General features: G+C 35.4%; 1 protein-coding gene across 2 annotated transcripts; it reads right to left on the bottom strand.

Annotated features, from left to right (window-relative positions):
- Positions 1 to 183: 183 nt before the first annotated feature.
- On the bottom strand, positions 184 to 19,471 carry USP14 (ubiquitin specific peptidase 14). Of its 2 annotated transcripts, none has more exons than XM_058175541.1 (16): positions 19,324 to 19,471; positions 17,133 to 17,278; positions 16,814 to 16,846; positions 16,128 to 16,232; positions 14,841 to 14,944; positions 11,976 to 12,034; positions 10,021 to 10,151; positions 9,587 to 9,667; positions 8,206 to 8,297; positions 7,713 to 7,827; positions 6,681 to 6,746; positions 6,102 to 6,194; positions 5,364 to 5,492; positions 3,839 to 3,899; positions 1,241 to 1,348; positions 184 to 880 (listed from the first exon to the last, which is right to left on the bottom strand). In XM_058175541.1, the coding sequence occupies exons 1-16, from the start codon at positions 19,337 to 19,339 to the stop codon at positions 729 to 731; spliced, it is 1,491 nt and encodes a 496-aa protein (XP_058031524.1). In that variant the 5' UTR covers positions 19,340 to 19,471; the 3' UTR covers positions 184 to 728. The 2 variants fall into 2 exon arrangements, with proteins under 2 accessions (XP_058031524.1, XP_058031525.1); XM_058175542.1 differs by lacking the exon at positions 19,324 to 19,471 and adding an exon at positions 18,693 to 18,750.
- Positions 19,472 to 19,687: the final 216 nt, after the last annotated feature.

Raw genomic sequence — 19,687 nt, 5'->3', positions numbered from 1 at the left:
TCTTCCTGTAGATAATCATCATTATTGGCCAACTTTAGTACCCCGCCTAGATGGCAAAATTTTAATGTCCAATATTCAGATGCTAATTCCTGTAACTTCCAACTCTTTGATTGCCAGATCACCATGCATTTGAAAGAATGGAAGGAGACAGACACAAGTTTTAGATAGAACACAAATGCCAACCATATTTATGTAAGAAGCACCATCATTACTGATCACTTTTTATTTTGAGTCAAAAATGCCAGCAACAGAGCAGACCGAGTTGGCACATCAGGCTGGACAAATACGTGATTGTAGCCATATTTCCACAGGCTATGAGCAGCAGCACTGAGTTACATGTTGAGGCAACAATTGAGTTTTATCTTTCTGACACAATAAAAAGGATGGACAGCTACTGAACTGGTAGAAACCATGCAGGAGTTAACAAAGGTATGAATAGGTGTGCAATAAATATCTTCCTAAAAAAATTAGACGAGCAGGAGGCTCACTTAATTTCATTAATAGTTAACATTGTTTTAAATATCAACTTTTGCAATACAGTATTAAAATTATTTTCAAATGTTATCAACCTATCCCTAGTAAGTGGCTGCTTGCTATTGGCCTTAGTTTTAAACATGTTTTGCTGTCTTTTGCACCAAATGGCAGTATTTTAGTGATCCAATTTTGCAGTTTCTGTGAGTCTGGAATTAAGACATTTATTTCACACCTTACAGATGTATATAGGAAGTCTACTGTTCAGATTCATCTTCCATTACTTCAATTCTGCGTGGCCCATAAAGTAGAACATAAGCTATATGCCAGTCTCCACCGCCCGATAACCTCAAAATATCTTCAGGGGTAACAATGCTGACCTTGTCATCATCAAATTTAATCCACTCATCTGTGGGAGAGAAAAAAACCTCATAGTCAATAACACTTTAAATGACAATATAAGAGCCAGCGTGGTATAGTAATGAAGGTACTGGCCTAGAAAGGAGGAGATTATGAGTTCTAGTGGGCATGAAAGTGACTTGGGCATGAAAGCCTGTTGGGTGACCTATGACATGTCATTCTCTCGCAAGCCAACCCACTTAAAAGGTTGTGGGGAAATTGAAGGGGGAAGTCTTAGATATGTCTCCAGCTTGATTTATATATTAAAAAGGCAGGATAAAATAATCAACAGTGCAGAATTAATTTTTCAAGGAAGGCTGCCAAGTAACTTATCCTATCATTTGGCTATTTTCTAAAATTGCTACAATACCTTGTTTTCTTTTAACCCAAGATACATAGTGTCCAGAAGAACTAGATCTTCCTTGATGGGTCAGCACTGCCTGTAGCTCATAATAACCACAATTATTGGAACCAATATCTGAGAAGGCAAAGACAGTACAATGTGATATAATAGTAAACACTTTACATATTGTTATCCATTTATTTTGAAGCTCTCACCTTCCGAATTGGAACATGGGAAGCAGATTAATCCCACAAAATACATTTGGGACAATGATTTCTATACATCAATAAAATGTATTCTCAACTTTGCATGTTCCAATCCCCATTTCGGAATACAGAATAACAGTTGGAAGGAATCTCAGAGGTCATCTAGTCCAACCGTTCCCCCAGATCAGACAGGAAGCCCTATACCATTTCAAACAAATGGTTGTCCAATCTCTTCTTAAAAATTTCCAGTGTTGAAAGCATTCACAACTTCTGGAGGCAAGTTGTTCCACTGATTAATTGTTCTGTCAGGGAGTTTCTCCTTAGTTCTAGGCTGCTTCTCTCCTTGGTTAGTTTCCATCCATTGCTGCTTCTCCTGCCTTCAGGTGTTTTGGAAAATTGGTTGACTCCTCTTTGTGGTGATCCCTTAGATATTGGAACACTGCTATGATGTTACTCCTAGTCCTTCTTTTCATTAAACTAAACATACTCAATTCCTGCATACCCAACTCTTTATATGTTTAGCCTCCAGTCCCCTAATCACTTTTATTGCTGCTCTCTGCACTCTTTCTAGAGTCTCAACATCTTCTTTACATTGTGATGACCAAAATTGGATGCAGTGTTCCAAGTGTGGTCTTACCAAGGCATTATAAAGTGCTATCAGCACTTCACGTGAACTTGATTCTATCAATCAATCAGAATAGAGCTGGAAAGAACCTTGCAAGTTTTCTAGTCCAACCCCCTGCTCAAGCACCTCTAATCCTTCTTTTCTCCAGAATGGCCATACCAAATTCTTACAACCATTCTTCATATGTTTGTATCTCCAGGTTAATCATCTGAGCTGCTCTTCTTTGTACTTTTTCCAAACATCTTTTTTGTAATGTGGTGACCAAAACTAGATGCAGCATTCCAGGTGTGGTCTTACTAAGGTTTTTAAAAATGGTACTAATATTTCACATGATTTTGATTCTCTCTCTCTCTGTTAATGCAGCCTAGGACTGGCAGCTGCAGTACACTGCTGGCTCCTGTTTAGGTGACTGTCCACTAGGACTCCAAAATCCCTCTCTCAATTACTATTAATGAGCCAGGTACCACCTATACTATACCTGTGCATTTGGTTTTCAAAAGATTGCTTGATGCTTTTAATTTTTTTAAACTCTAAGCAGTCCCAAAGTCTCACTGCTTAAGCAGATCATTGCTTCCAAAACATTCATTACCTCCAACAAATTAAATAGCAGACAATCAGTGAATGGCCTGCTTCCATGTATTTCAGTGTAATCAGACACTAGAGGTGAAAGAAGCCATTCAAATAAATTTGTAATAGATATTTATAGGTATCACACCTACAGGTACAGAGTTAATCAGAGTGCTTGGCATTAAAAGTTGTACAACTGCATAGAACAGAACTGGCAAAATACTAACATTGCTACTTTTATCACTTTTTCTTGAGATCCATCACCTGTAGCTGACTACAAATAATATGAAACATTTAAGACACAAACATTTCAAGCTATATTAAAATAAATGTAATAATTTTATTCAACACTGATTTTTTATAAAATAGAATCATTACATTTATTTTAATCCATCATTTTGTATTAGTCATTTCTGAGATTCAAAATTAATTCCAAGTTAAAAGCTTTCTGAATTACAATAACACACAATTTCTATACTAAACATGAAAAATTACAACTTGTGGTCTCTTAATCAATAGAAGAATATATATGTAGCTCAGGAATGAACTGTAGGGTCCTTGGTGTTTTCTTGAATTTGGTTGTTTGGTAGTTTTCTTGCAGATGTTTCATTACCTGACTAAGTAACAGTATCAGTGCTTTGAGGGTGGGATTTGTTCCTATTTATATACAGTTTTGCTAGGGTTTTTTTATCCTTGGTAGTCCTTTAAATTAGGGTATTCTCTCTTTTGCTTGTTTGTTTGTCATGTGTTGGTTGCTGGAGACGATGTATTGTAATCTTTTTGTTTGCTTCTTGGTTTTTTTATGGTCTCTTTTAAATGGTATGATCTGCCTGTCTACTAGTTTGTGTTCATGGAAGCGCTCTGTTACTTTTCTGCCTGTCTGCCCTACATAGTGGCTGTTACAATCCTTTCAGCGTACGTTGTAGACTACTCATTTTTTCTTCTTCAGCAACTGGGTCGTCTGGTTTACTTAACATGAAAATTATACCTAATTTGCTAATTTCTATGTTCTATAGCCATTAGCTTATCCTTTAGATTTAGCTGTCCTTTATTAGCTGTAACAATGTACTATTCAAAGTACTATAGCATATAATTTATCTTCATGCTGATTTCAACTATAGCTTCAAATATTCACTTATTGGTATTCCCAAATAATATATCTGCTTTCAATTTTTAAGATAAAGCAGAGTAAAAATATCTGCTGTTCTTAAATGTCTTTCTACTTACCCTCAGAAAAGGAAAATGGTTCATACTTAATCTCCTTCTGTGAGCCATCACCTTTACTAGACTTGAAAATAAAACAAAAGATGTTGGTTTGAGTTAATTTTGTAACTATTAAATAAAGCATTAAAAATAAGCAAAATTCTAAGACAATTTTAATATATTATTCGGAAATGATTTGTAAAATGAAAAGCTGAAGGTAGTGGTAGTGGCTGCCCTGTTTCTTTAAGAGCTACCATATGTGAATCAGAAAATGTGGAACACCAAGAGAAAGGCAATCACAAGAAAGGGAAATCAAGTTTTCTTTCTGTATGGCACAGGTTTTTCATATATACTTTATTCTTATAATAATGATCCAATAAAAACCATGAAAACATAAAAATTAGGGATATAATATTTGATAGTTGATAACACAGCTATCTTAACTTAATATATCAGAAAGTAGGAACTTTATGTGAAATATGTGTTTCCTCTGGACAATGCCTTAGAAGAAGCAAAATAAGAGAATTACCAGTATTCATGTTCCTATAGAAATTACAATACAGAGATACATGGACAAAGGTTTACGTTTTGCACCATAAAAGTAATCTCATTCAGATAAGGGGATTTTGGAATGTCTGCCCAGTAGGAGCACTAACCCATGCTATGCCTGAAAGAAGTTCTCCTTTATCCTATGGAAAATGAGAGATGGTAAATATCTAGCTAATACTCAAGGTCCCCTTGAAATCCAGGTTTTGCTGTTATGTAATATTTTTTGTTCCCCAGTTGATTCTACCTATCATCCATCTTTTTAAAAAAGCACATGACTGGCCTTTTCAGAACCCAGAGTACAAAGAAATGCAGCTGAGGATAAGTTACATGCTAGCTTGGACTGTAAATCATCCCTCCAAATAGGAAAATGCCAATACAAGGGATAATAGGCCAGAGTGGAGGAACTGAATCCTTTAGTCAATAACAGATCATCAGCCTCCAACTATAATCTCTGTTGAAGGGATTCCCACCTCAGCTCTGAGGGTGATACTGGTTGCATAGTTTGATCTGGCAAGAATAGCTTTTACCATTCCCATGGAATTTCTTCACAAAAGACCAAAATACAAAGGGCCTGTTTTGCCCTGCCGGAAAAGGCTGTAACCCAAATGGGTTTCCAAAACTTCCAGATTAAAAAATAACATCAAAGATATTACTAGAGTACATATATTTACCATAATTGTTCTTCTCTTAACAATTAACATTCTTAAAAATAATAATTATATCCAGTGAACTTTAGAAAATTTACAAATGAAAATACAGCTGTAATAATTTATTAGACCATGGACTCTTTAAAAAAACTCTCAACAATAATTCTTTACATTCCATGTCAGTCTTTTTACTACAAATATTATTATTAAAAACATGATTATTAGCAGTCTTAATGTTTGGTTATAAATTTAAGTTTTATAATACTGGACCTGATTTAAGGTCTACCGGTAAAGAAAATGTATATATTGTTAAATGAAATTTAAAGATTAATCTAAGTTAATGGATTACTTACATTATTTGGTTGCTGGTTTACTTTTTTGTCTTCCAGGTCCTTGAATTTTGATCGATATGGGACCATCTTTTCTTGAAGGCCTGGTGTACATAGTTCATATACATCCAACATAAGTGGAAATTTAACATCCTATAGCAATTTAAAAGAGTTTCATGATCATGTAAATCATCATACGAAGCAAATCAGCTGTCTTTGATCTTAATTCCACTCAGTTTAAAATAATACTGGCAATAATCTAAGACTTTAAACAAAGGATGTACACTAAGGCTCAGTATTTAATATTTTAAATGCCTCAGAAATATAGAAAACTGCTCCATTTCATATCTGACCATGAGTTCATCTAGTTCAGAATTGTACCATTAGCACTATCTCTCAGGAATTTCTCAACTCCCACTGATACAGACTCCTAAACTGTAAAACACATGCTCTGTGCTTACTTTTCCATAGCCATAAATAGGAAATTTAAAAAAAAGAAAAACCCAGATTATGTAATATTTTCCAGTGTCCTATCCACTTGATTCTAAATAATCTTTAGAATGCTTTAGCAAAAGCACCATGAAGCTGATACAATGCAATTTGGACTGATTCTGCTTTCATTTCCATTCATAGTATAAAGAAGTAAATCAGCATATTTTAAATTATGCTGTAGCTGAATATCAAACATTGATTGTTAAATGTATAAAGTAGAGCATTATACTACATAGATCAGGTGCAAAACTTAGTATCAAATGTACTTACTTTGAGAACTTTGGCATTCACAGATTCTTTCTCTTTGTAAAAAAACCGAACCATTTGAATAGTAAGGTATGCAGGCAAGCGACTTATCTTGGACTAAAAGAAAAACGTTCACTAAAATCAGTGGACATGAAAAGGTACAGCAATTTAAAGCAGGAGCCATAAATGCATGAAAAAATGTTTACCGTAAACAAATATCAGGGGTTGCACAGGTTTTCAAACCAAATGGTATAAACAATGCAAGTTATCTCTGTTTGTGTTATACTACTCTCTTTCTATCCCCTGAATATATACATTGTGAAGACATATCTTATTTACAAAATATTACTTGCTACATATGTAAATATTTATCAATTTGTGTCCCACCACAATCATGAAGTGTTTCTAGGTAGCCAACTGATTGCAACGAAGAAGTTTGAATAGGGAAGTCATATGACAATCTCTATGTCATAACAAAAGTCCATCTGTTTTTATTTCAGGGACTTTTAAATCTTGCTTCACTTGTATATAACCAACTCTTAAAATGGCAGATCATAAGTAGAGTTCCATTACTATAAAGGGATATGATAATGGTATGCTTACCGTTTTTAAATAAAGGGCATTCCTTTGCAATGTTGGGGATAATTTAGTTATTTCTTCTTGAAGACGCTATAAGAGAAATATATTAAAGATAATAAAGATTCGAAGATGTGCAAAATTAAGCATGACATTTCATACATCCTTTTTAAAATTCTGTGCAGCACTTTAAATGATAAATGTAATAAGAATAAAAAACCATGCCCAAGATTTACTGAAATTGGAAAGCCTTTTTCAAGAAATGCGGGAAAGAATACACAATAGCATAGAATCAAAAAGCTTTTTGTGCTCATGCAACCTGCATTCATCTAGTGGAATTTTGATTACTTTTTGCTGACAACTATCACATGTATTTCTATGAGGAAATACATGGAGGGAGTTGGAAGGGGGAGAAGTAATATAGCAGGAATGGACAATTTGGATGTTGGATTCAAAATTCAAGTAGCTCCATTCAATATGGCCACGTCATCCAGGAGGAGAGTAACAGTTTAGCAACATTTTGGGAAACAAGGTTTTCTCTTCCTCTTCCCTATACTACAAAATGAATATGGCACGGGGCAACAATTTGAATTTAAAGGCAGCTGTGTCCTTGCAGTCCTTACAGATGTTTTTCCCCCCTAGTATTATGTAGCTGCTTTCACAGCAGCAATGCAATTTCAAGACAACCTTGATTCAAGGAGTTGAAAACACATTCTAAAGCACATTTTTGTCTTGGAACAGAGTGTATATTAATTACTTCTCTAAAATATATGAAACATACAACTGGAAATTGGAAAGTATATTTAGAACACTATTCCACATTTCAATTTTTAATTCTTATTTTAACACTTCATGTTTTCAAAAATTGGAAGAAATATATGTTAAATGAATGTTCACTGTTACATAATGTCTTAGAAAATGAAATATCAAAAAAGTCGAACAATCTTAAATTTGATGATCATATCTCTTTCTTTTCGAAAACTCCTTGTGGACCAAGATAAACCCCCTTAAATACAATGCTGCAAAACCTGCTTGAATAAAGATGCCATAGTAACTCACCAATTTAAGACCCGTGAAAAGATATTTAACTTCCTGATTGATAAAACAACTAAGCTGGAGTTGATTCTCTCTTCCTTTTGTGACTTCCTCCTCTTCTGCTTCTGTGCATTTCATGCTTCACAAAATATTAAGGACCAAATATGTAAAGTACTGAACTACCACTAAGCATTGAACTTAATGATTTGCAAAAAGTTATCTTGTTTTCAGAAAGCTTAAATTGCTGCAACAAAACAACAGTTCTTATATCAGCACCTATTATTTAATGACACTAACCTGTTCTTTAGATAACAATTGAATTTTTTTAATAAACTAGCATAAACATTTCTTTAAAAACAGCTTTAAATACAATTTAAAGAAGCACTTAGCTACCAATTACAGAATACACTTGTAGTGAGGATTATCTCTTTAGTAAGTAAAATGTATAAAACAAATCCTACATATACTAATTGTATTATCATGATTATGCTTTGTTATTCCAGAATGTTTAGGATACATAGTTTCAAACTCAATACTGAAAAACTGGTCAATTAAACTTTTCTTTTTAGGAGGTGCCGTTGCTGCTGTTTCTGAAACTGAAGAGTCAGTCTGTAAAAGCAAACAAATATGTAAGCAACAATGCAAGCTGCTTATAATTTACTCTAACAAAGCTGTCTGTTGTACTTTTAAAATAAGATAAAGACCTAAAGGTGATCAAAGAGTAAAAACATGAATGGGTTACTTAGAACAAAACCTGGGAATCATAGCTCTTGTTCAATTCTATATCAAGCATTCTAAATCCAAAACTGATTAGAAAAAGTCATTTGGGTTGATATTCCAAGCAGCTTTAGTTCAAACGAGTAGTTTGCACAATATAAAACTAGAATTTTTGGATTTCCAAAGTTGCTTCAGAGCACCTATGCAGCACCTATCAGCAACTCGTTAGAACATAATGAAAGATCAGTTATTAGAGCAAATCATGGCTCAACTAATCTGGCATTTTGTTTCTCACAATGGCCAACCAGGTTTTAGTTCTAACAAACTGGAGATGGCCATATGTCTCTTCCGGTTGTTTCCGTGCAGCTGGTATTGGTAAGCATACAAATGTTAACCTGGATCTAATACTGAATCTTCAAAACTAATTCCATCTGACAGACCTGTCCTCTGTGAGTTTTTCCATTTCCTTTTAAGCAAGCAACCACGTCTGCATCATGTTAACCAACTCTGCAGATCAATTATATGCTTTATTAATAAGTATTTTTTTGCCTGTTCTTAATCTTTTTGCCACTTGATGACTCACAGTCCTAGTATTTTGCGAAGAAAAACTTTTCCTTATCCATTCTTGTCATGGCAAGCATGTTTTCACATATCTTGCTCACCTCCTTACTTGGTCTACTTTTTTTCTAAGCAAAGAAGTCCCAAACATTCAAATTTTTTAGCGTATGGAACTTATTTTGGCCCAGTATGGAATTTTTTATTTATACTGAACCAGATTCGTCATCTGGCTAACTATTAACTCAATTTAAAGAGATCCCTTTGAAATTTTTTACATTCTTGTTTTCCCATACCCTGAATAATCTGATATTATCTATATGTATTTCATACATACTAACTATTGACCCTAATAAGTTGTGATTGTTAAGTCAAGGGTTGTTAAAGACTGGATGTGATTTTCTTTTATGAATTTAAATATATTTTTTCAGAGAAGAGATCCACAGGTTTCAGATTCTCAAAAAGGTCCATGGGATAAAAAGATTAACTTCTGATTTAGGCACTTTCATCAACTTACTTGCAATCAAATCATACTTTTATTGCTGTTACATATTGCTAACATTATTAACTATAAAAACTCAGCTACAGCCCAGAGTTAGTCTCAGTTATTTCCAGTAAAGACTTACTTCCATTACTGCATCACCTTCTATACCTTCTAACTTTTGCTGCAGTACTCGCATCATCTGTACCCAGCATTCATTGGCATCCTAAGGCATAAGATAAAGATAAAATTAGATAACGGGAATCTAACAAAAATATACATTGAGCATGTATCATATGCACATCATATAAAAACACAAAGTTGTGTGCACACAGATGCATATAAACAAATGAGAAACATTTTCTTACTTTGTTTATTCTAATATGTTTTCTTCAGCAGCTAGGACTAGAAGCTGCTAAAGAATCATAAAAATATAGCTATTAGTAAGATAATTAATAGGTATAGTTTTATGATTCCTTAGCAGCTTCTAGTCCCAGTTGCATATGGAAATGGTAAAAAAAGAGACACATTTTTACATAAAATATGCAGCTTACAAAAAAGAAATTAAAAAATATCTACCTGTTGAAGATATTGGCCTTGATCTCCTTTCTCTGCAAACTGAGGAAAGGCCATATGTAAAAACTGGAGAAGAATGATGGGAGGGATACTGGAGGAAGTTTTGTCCATAGAATCAAATAAATCTCTTAAAGCTTAAAAATAAAATAAAAAACAATAAATTTCATAGATATGCATGGTAGTATAATAATTGCAGCATATTCCTCAAACTCTTTATGCAAACTCTTTATCTAATGCATAATACAATTATATTTTGTATTATTTGTGCTATTTAAATATGTAAATGCATTATCAGTCTATTTAAAAAATACTGTAAAATTGATTATATCATGCAAGTAAAACAATCTATATTGTTGCGTGAGAAGTTTTATACAGGTTAGTGCAGCTACTGGGACAGAAACTGCTGTTGTTAAGCAATGCAGTCATAAAAGTATGTCATATGACCATGTCGCTTAGCAATGTCAATTGCAGCAGTCCTGGTTGTTGTCGTTAAGTGAGGACCATTAAGCCACTAAGAACGGACTTCCAGTAATTGCAACTTCCAAATTCCTGCTGGCTTTCCCAATGACTTTCCTCATAGAAAGCCACCAGGGAACATCGGAAATCATGATCATATGACAGCAGGGATGTTGCAATGACCAGAACTCCAAGGATCAGTATAAATCCTTCTTATTCGGTATCATTGCAAATTTGAACAGTTGCTGCTTATCTTTGACATTTACTTTATGTAAGTCATTTGAGACTAAGCCATGACAGCATACAATAGGTGCAGCTTCAACTGTACAGTACAAAAGTGAGTCATGTCAATCTACTTTCAAAGTGAGACTCTACTGGAACAAAATGCAATTAATAAGCTAATAACCATATATATATAGTCGTCACTTTACACCTGTAATTGAGCCTGCAATTGTAGTCATCAGTTGTGATGGTTATACAACAGGTCATCACATGACCCTGCCCAATTTGACAATCTTTTTTGCAGTGTAAGTAAACATAAGTGGTCATAAAGCAACACATTGCTAGATTGCCAAGTGACCAAAATATGGTCACATGATTTCCAGGGGTGGGTGGGGAAGAGATGTCAGAGTTTTGAATTCAGGACATAAGTCTGTTTTCAAGATTTGCTGTAACTTCAACTAGTTGCCAAGTGACTGGTCGTAAGTTGAGAACAACCTGTACTGTAAAACTAATATAGAAAGTTAATTATAATCAAATATCTGACTTAGTTCTTATTCAATCTAACATAAGGCCACAACATGATATATATAAAACAAATATATGTATATTCCTGTTAGCAATTACATTCAACCCATCATTTAATAATAAGTTCTGTACATGCAACTGATTTCTGAATCTTTTAAGGCTGGGCTGAATGTTGCATAGTAATGTAATAAATTTTCAACAACTTGACAGATAAAACAATGTTTCCCTGCACATTTTTGTTAACACTAGACTGAAAGAATTAACAAACAGATTGGGCGAGATTAACCTAACAAACCAACTAATCAAATATTCCGCATCCATTCAAGAGATTTAGCTAGAACAGTGCCAAATAAGGAGAAATAAGCAATTCTACAGAGTAGCCAATGAACATACCGTCCCAAAATCTGATAACAGCATATTCAATAGTTGACTGTTCCTGATATGTTTTTTCTTAAATGAAATGGCATAAATCATAATATCCTGGTCAAGGGCAATAAAGTAAACAAGCAGCACTCATTTTCCAGTGTTCCAAGTATTTCTGGATTTTAAAAAGCTGCAAATTTCAAAAGGAAATTTTTTTTAACAGTGATCAATATTTGGCTACAATTCAAAAGGTGGTAACTAAAACTCAAAATCTATCAAATACTTTAATTTGTGCTAGGAAAAAACCAAAATATCTTCTGAGCAACATACTGGCCATTTTATCTGAGGTAGCTAAATATCAGAAAATTCTGCTTTGCTCTTGAAATACAAACCTGCAGTAATATACTGAGCAGAAGCCATTTCCCCTGAAGCTCTTAAGGCACCAGCATATCTAAAAGTGTTTAAAACATATAGTTAATTTGGCTTTAGATTCAACACAATATAGAAATAAAGATAAAATGACTTTTATCTGGAAATTGAGATTCATCTGTGAGATTTTGACCACAACCAAGAAAGTTGTTAAGTTGTGACTAGAAAACCAAAAAGTTTTGGAATTCTTACAGTTTGGAAGCCTTAGATAAGCTGGTTACCGTCATAACTGAATGCACACTTTAGCTGCACATAAATAGAAAGTGCATATTCAAATTTGGAGGAAGATATATTAACTTTGAAACATGTAGAGATTATATTAGTTTTAGTTGTTTTAAGGTTTCACTGAAGGATACAATTGACTAGGTATTCCTAATTTTTTGCACCAACTGTAGATCATGCCTTCATATAAGGAATGACAATATTCAACCATTCAGTTAGCATTATTTTAATAGTTCAAGCATTCATTTATTATCACAAAGCACAGGTAGTCCTTGACTTACAACTTTTAGTTTAGTGTACCATTCAAAGTTACAACAGCACTGAAAAAGGTGATTTATAACCATTTTTCACACATATAACCGTTGCATCATCCCCATGGTCATATGCTCAACATTTGAACCCTTGGCAACTGGTTCATATTTATGACAGTTGCAGTATCCCAGGGTCATGTGATCACTTTTATGACAAGCAGTCTTTGACAAACAGTCAATAGGGAAGCCAGATTCATTTTATAACCATATTACTAACCTAACTGCAGTGATTCATTTAACAGCTGTGGCAAGACTGGTGGAAAAATGGGGCAAAACTAACTTAACTGTCTCAAGTTGGACTAAATTGTGGTCATAAGTCAAGGACTACCTCTAAAAGAAGGAATATGTGACTTGAAATTTGGTTGTACCTAATAAGCCTTGTGTGCTTCTCACTACTTGTATGCATCAAATAAGACTAGTTTATAGATCAGACCAAAACCACCTCTGCCTACAATTCTATTCTATTCCTACAGTGGTCAACAATATGTCATAGAAAGCTCATGAGGTGGAGATGGCTGTAATAGTAATATCTTATTCATATTCCAAGAACTGAAATAAATCTTGTCTTCTTTACTAAAGGAAATATATGGTCATCTGTACTAGTAGCTACTGACTGCCTTATCCTCCCTTTATAATTAAATCTAATTTGTAATTAAAGATATCCAAATGATACTATTTTTACATCTTGTATGCATTCCATATTTTACCATTTGATTTTGAAGAAGTGTGTTTCAATATAATCCTGATCAACTATGTAATTAGATTGTCCCAATACTAGATTTTTAAAGAAAAAGTTCTATTATTTTGAAAGAAGAAAATTCCTTACCCATTTCCCCACTAGTATATCTTATTTTACTACCTTCTCCAGTATCTCTAATACAACTCTTAATTCTACTACAGTTTCTTAAAATTTAGCTTTAAACCATTTTTACTGTTGGTTGACAAATTCAACTGTTTCTATTAGGTATATTTTATTATATACTGTATTTTTTAGTGTATAAGACGCAGTTTCCTCCCTCCCCCAAAAGTGGGTGGAAATGTCTGTGCATCTTATACAGTGAATGTTGCTGAAGCCCCGACCACCTGCCAGCCCTCACCCTTCAGCCTCTGCCTCCCAGCAATTTACCAGTATATTATGTTTAAAGCCAGTTTGGTCTAGTGGTTAAGGCACCAGGCTAGAAAGCAGGAAACTGTGAGTTCTAGTCCCTCCTTAGCCAGTAAAGCTGGCTGGGTGATCTTGGGTCAGTCACTCTCTTTCAGCCCAATCCACCTCACAGGGTTGTTGTGGGCAAAATAGAAAGCCAAAGGTGTGATGAATATGCTCGCCACGTTGATTTACTTGTAAAAATAATAAAGATGAGATACAAATAAATATTGCAGGATAATTTGTAAATATACATGAAACATGAAGCGAAGAGTCAGTAGCTTAAATCTACATTCCATTCAAAAAAAGAGGGTTTTCTTTTTTTCCCTTTTCCATTGCAGCCCACTGTAGCTCCTAAAAAGCTGTCCCTAGAGGTCAGGAAATCCTCTGAAACAACCTAAATATGTATGGGAAAGCAATATAAAGACAGAAAAGGTAGGAACTGGAGAGGCCAACTGTGTGAGCAAAAACATGCTTTGCTTCTTTAGAAGCATTTTTGGATACAAACCACCATAATAAAAGGTTGCTTAACCAAACATACTTCACCCAGAACACCTCTAAACCTTTCTTTTACATATATAATCCTTGATATCCCTATAGTTCAAAGATGCTATGTTAACCATAGTTGTGTCCAGAGATGCTTTGTAGAATGTGATGGACAGCATATAAACTTAATAAACAGAAACATTAAGCATGAAAAATTTTTTTTAAGGATATGCTAGATTAATTTTGTCAATGCTTTAGTATCTTCACTTTCCAGTGTACTAGTGTCTGCAGCAATGGTACATTTAAAAATACGAGCTGGTATCAATATTTCTTGAAACTGATCAACTCAATCAAAATAAGATGTTAAAACTTTATGAAATAAATAGTATAGGAACTGGAAGCCTTTTTCTAAATACAGAACTCTCAATTCCACTTGAAGAATAGAGTTCAACACACATTGGATTTCTATTATAGTTCTACCACAACAATTGAATTATATATTTCAGTTTTTCATTCGAAATCTAAAATTAAAAATGAAATTTACTACTTAAACTTATTCTAGCTTCCCCTTCTTATTAAAAATACTACTAGCTACAATTCATACGACTTCATATTTTAAAAAATGAAAAAATTAACAGCATTTTATTTGTAGTTACGATACCTACCTCTTAAGAGCTTCTTTCAATTCTGGCACAGAGCGAATACACTGAACTGTAGCATTCATATAACAAGTATTCCCAAGATTTGTTAAGCCACACGGTAATTCCATCTGTCACAAAAATATTAAAAATGTTTGCTTTATATTAAATACTATATTTTTAGAAATGATTTTGAGCATGAAATCTCTACTGAACAAGGTATTTTGTACTAGTTCCAAAAATGGTGCATTTGGGCACAATGATATCTGTCCTTAGTTACATCTCATTTGAACTATTATTTTATTTAATTTGGATGACAGCTGACTCCAACATATTTTGAAATCCAGAAATATTTGAAAAATCATGTTTTCCAGAATTAAACTGCCTGTTCACTGTCCAACTATATTAATCCCCTTTTGAGAAAGGAAAATAATACTTTATTCTTTCAGAATTTTTAATGTTTGGTTAGCTAGCTATTCTTTTGTTTAGTAATTTTAAATTGTTATATTTCAAAACAGTATTAAAATTACCGGCCAAATGGGATGTGTGTGGGTACACCTACCCATGACTGGGCAGTTCACAAAAAGACAGAAAAATAATAAAACCACATAACAATAAAAACAATTAAAAATAGAGCAAAAAATTAGCAAAACAATGAAAAATACATATATAACTCAGAAGGCTTTAACTACCCTAGCCAAAAACCTGGGCAAAAAGCTTGGCCCTGCTAAATGCCAAATCTCATTGGAGCACAGAGAAAGGGCACTTTGAAACCCTAACATTTACCATAATCAAAGAAACCCAGAGTGTGTGAACCTCATTGGATAAAATCAACCAGGCAGATACTATGGAAGATAACTGGTCCCACGAGTAACCAGGTTCAATGCTATGTAGGGCTTTATAACACCTAGCACCTTGAATTTCATCTGAAAGGAAACTGGCAACTGATGCAGCTCACAAAGCAGAGGAGTCAGATGGATATACAGAGGCATGATTATGACTACCCTCATTACTGGAGAGTGATGCAGTAATAAGCTGTGAAGTAACCAGGATATGAGTGGCTGTAGGGCCTTCCTATCCAAGAAAATGTACAATGGGCACATCATTTGGAGATTGGGAAAGTAACTGACCCAAAGTCACCCAGCTGGCTTTATGCTTAGATGAGACTAGAATTCAGGATCTCACAGTTCTAGCCTGACGCTTGAACAACTACCCCAAAGTGGATCTCTATTATATATTTTACTTCTCATTAAATTTGAGGTCATGCATTTCTCAGCATTCAAAACTGTGAACGTAATGAGAATATAGGCTTACTGCTGAGGCTAACTGTTCTTCTGTCATATCTTCAACAAAGACAGGCCGGGCTACTGGTTCTTCAGGAAGTGCGTCAGCAGAGCCCATCATTAATAAGGTCATCCCCTATTGAAAAGGTGCAACAAATTTATCAGCAGATAGTCTAAAAAATTAAATATAATCAGATACATTAGTCTTCAAGAAGTTAGTTTTAAAATAAAGCTCAAAAGCAGTTGTGGCACAAATTTAAATTATGATTATTTTATTACCTTTTGAAAAACAGTGCAAAGTATTAATATATACCCTTAAGTTCCTTAAGGAACCAAAGTATTTACCATACCCTTAACTTGCTGAAAAGTTACTCTTTTTTCTAGTAGTTCCCCTATTACAAAAATCAAACAATATCAGCAATCACATTTGGGTTCCCATTTTTAATTTTGATTGTCTCGAAAAAGATGTTAAAGACATGTAAATATATCACAATACTAAAAGCAGTATTTAACTCTTTATAACTGTAGACTTAGAATTTTAAAAGTAAGATACTATCTGCCAACTGAATCTTCCTTCTACTGTTCCCCATTCCCAATCACATACTTTGAATCATTCCCAATTGAGGCCATAGAAAAGAGGTAAACCCTGCTCCATGAAGCTGTTATAAAAAACATCCAAACCATTATAAATATCTAATGCGACCATGTAATACTTACACTTTTTATTTTGATATTACCCCAATCATCATCCTATTTGAAAGAAAGAAAATAAATGTAAACTTTTCCCAATAATAGTAAGATGACTCAACAGATTCAACACATACACCAACAACTAAAGAGGAAATCACTAAAGGTAGATTAGATAGTTAAGAGAGCCAAAAATTCCTCAGAAAATGTACAAAAATAATTTGATATATTTAATTCATAAATTCTATCAGAATATGAATTTATGCTGATATGTTCATTATTGCCTCAATACATTAAATGTGTAAAACATATAACAGCAAGTGTGTGATAAAATATTATCCAACTCTACCTTTAAAGTTCCACCTTTCACCATCACTTTCTGTCTGTCAGGCTGAACTCCGGTCAAAGCAAAAAGCTGTGCTTTGAATACCATAGGAGGTTCATCTGTATTCAGCTCCACTCCATCGAATTTTTCTTTGCCCCATTTTACATTAACTGAAAAACAAGGATTTGAGGTACAACACCAACACTGGTAATAAAATTAATACTAAAAATTAGACATGTTATACATAAGTCCTGATTTGGCAGCAATGATTAGACATATAAATTATAAACAATAAAGTCAGACAAACATATATTAAGAATGCCTTTCCAAAAAATTATACCTCAGTTTTAGCTATACTCCTGACTGGCTGCATTATCAACAGACATGAATATTCTGCAACTTGTAACAATAAGAGGAGTCTTTACTGAAATACCAAGTTGACATTCATACAACATAGTTAAAACTGATAACACCAATTTCTAAGGAAGCATGCATCATATGCTATTCCTACATTATAGGATTTGAAATAACATGGAGTGAATACTACTCCCTTTTTTTTTTTTAATGCTTCTCATCCAACACAGTTCTGTCAGAAATCAACACTCTATGTCCGTGATGGTGAACCTATGGCACTCATGCCATCTCTCCAGGTATGCAAGCCGTCACCCATTGCTCTTCCAGGTTCCGGCACACCAACCAGCTGATTTTCACATGCGCAGGAGCACCAGAAACTGGAAGAGCAGCCGCCTGGTGCGCATCCATGTGCCAGGAAGATGCTCTCCGGCCAACTGGTCTTTGGGCACGCATGTGCGCCAGAAACTGGAAGAACAGGTGGCTGGTGTGCATGTATGCACTGGAAACCAGAAGTCCACCTTTCCAGCGCGTGCATGAGCACCAGGCAGCTGCTCTTCCGGTTTCCAGCACCAAAAAGGTTCGCCAACACTGCTATAGGTAGTAGAATTCATTGCACGGTATACACAATATTAATTCTCTAAACAAGCCTTCCCTCACTTTACACTTGTCTGGGAGACTATGTTGTTTATTATGCCTTTTAACATACTATTTGGTAAAACAAAAGTTAGAGGATTGGAATCTACAAGTACAGGTAGTCCTCAACTTACAACCACAACCGAGGCCAGAATTTGTTGCTAAACAAGACAGCTGTTAAGTGAGTTTACCCCATTTTACGACCTTTCTTGCCACAGTTGTTAAGTGAATCTCTAGAGTTGTTAAATAAGTAATGCTTCAGCATTGATTTTTGTCAAAAGATCTCAAAAAGTGATCAGATGAACCTGGGACACTGCAATCATCATAAATATGAATCAGCTACCAAGCATCTGAATTTTGCTCATATGACCATGGGGAAGGTGCAATGGTCCTAAGTGAATAATGGTCATAAGTCATTTTTTTCAATGCTGCTGTAACTTCAAATGGTTACTAAACAAATGGTTATAAGTTGAGTTAGACTACCTGCATTAGGTCCCAATGACAGCATCATCACTATTTTTATTATAGAAATTCATCTTTACCTTTTACAAGACAAAAGCACAAATATATTATTACAAGAGAACCACAAGAGCTCACCTCTCTGAGACAGAGGTACTTGAGTTTTCTCACCGCCATATAACTTATATCAGTTCAAATTCCCTATTTTGTTAAATATATAACCCTTGTTCATTTTCAAATGAACTGTAAGCATGAATATTTTTTTTTTTACTCTGTTCAAGTTTCTCCAAAGAAAATCCGGGCTCTAATATAACCGCGGGCTACTCCTCTTCGAAATCACCCAGGAAAATTCAAGGCCTGTGCGATGCTGCGATTGCAGAGAGGGAAGCCCTTACACACCCAACCAACCACGCCTCGGGCTGCCGTATGTTCTGCTTGCCCTTTCCTTCCCCGTCGATGTTTCCCACCTTTCACCATCAAGGCAATCCCTTCCTTGACAGGGCGGCACGAAAGCACGCCGTCTAACCCCGGCCTTCCTCCGGCAAAGCCCTGCTGTGTAGGGGCCCTAAGAGCTCAGGAGGAGGGTCGGGCGGGCTCGTTCCCTCCTCTCCACCGCCGCCAGTTCCTGCCTCAGCGAAGGGCAGGAGAGCGCAAAGACCCCTCGAGCTTCGGAGGGAGGCCCGAGTGGGGGGAAGCCGAGCTAAGCCCTCGGGAGGCGGAAAGGCGGGGATGAGTCCCGCATTCGCGAGAGGCGGCTGGCCAGACTCACCTGTGAAAAGCGGCATGGCTGGCGGGCTAAGCAAGCAAGGGGAACGAGCTAGCTCAAGAGCCGAGACGGAGCTATAGCAGCGCAGCACCTTCCTCCCTCCCTCCCTCCCTCGGGGTCTTATTCAAACCGGCCCCTCAGGATGACGCTGCAAGCGCGGATGGCTGCGCACGCAGCTCCGGAAAAGGCACCGCCTCCTCCTCATCCTCGGCTCTGCTGCTGGAGGTCCTACTAGGAAGGAAACAGGGCCTAAGGCTGCATTGCACTTGGGACGGAGGCTCCTCCCGCCCATTTGTTGTTGGTTTTTTCCACTGCTCTGTCAGCCTGGTTCCGGCTACCGGTGCCACTAAAACAGGGGTCCCCAAAC

This window comes from Ahaetulla prasina, chromosome 3, assembly GCF_028640845.1.
Source record: "Ahaetulla prasina isolate Xishuangbanna chromosome 3, ASM2864084v1, whole genome shotgun sequence".
NCBI lineage: Eukaryota > Metazoa > Chordata > Lepidosauria > Squamata > Colubridae > Ahaetulla > Ahaetulla prasina.
This window is presented reverse-complemented; position numbering and strand designations above follow the sequence as displayed.

Bases quoted from the DNA above. Each gene is read 5' to 3' on its own strand.
- USP14 (XM_058175541.1), bottom strand. The intron at 16,847-17,132 runs GTAGAGTTGGAT...TCTTTCAAATAG, and splicing joins TGAAAGGTGGAACTTTAAAG to GATGATGATTGGGGTAATAT. The intron at 881-1,240 runs GTATTGTAGCAA...TCTCTCCCACAG, and splicing joins TTGGGTTAAAAGAAAACAAG to ATGAGTGGATTAAATTTGAT.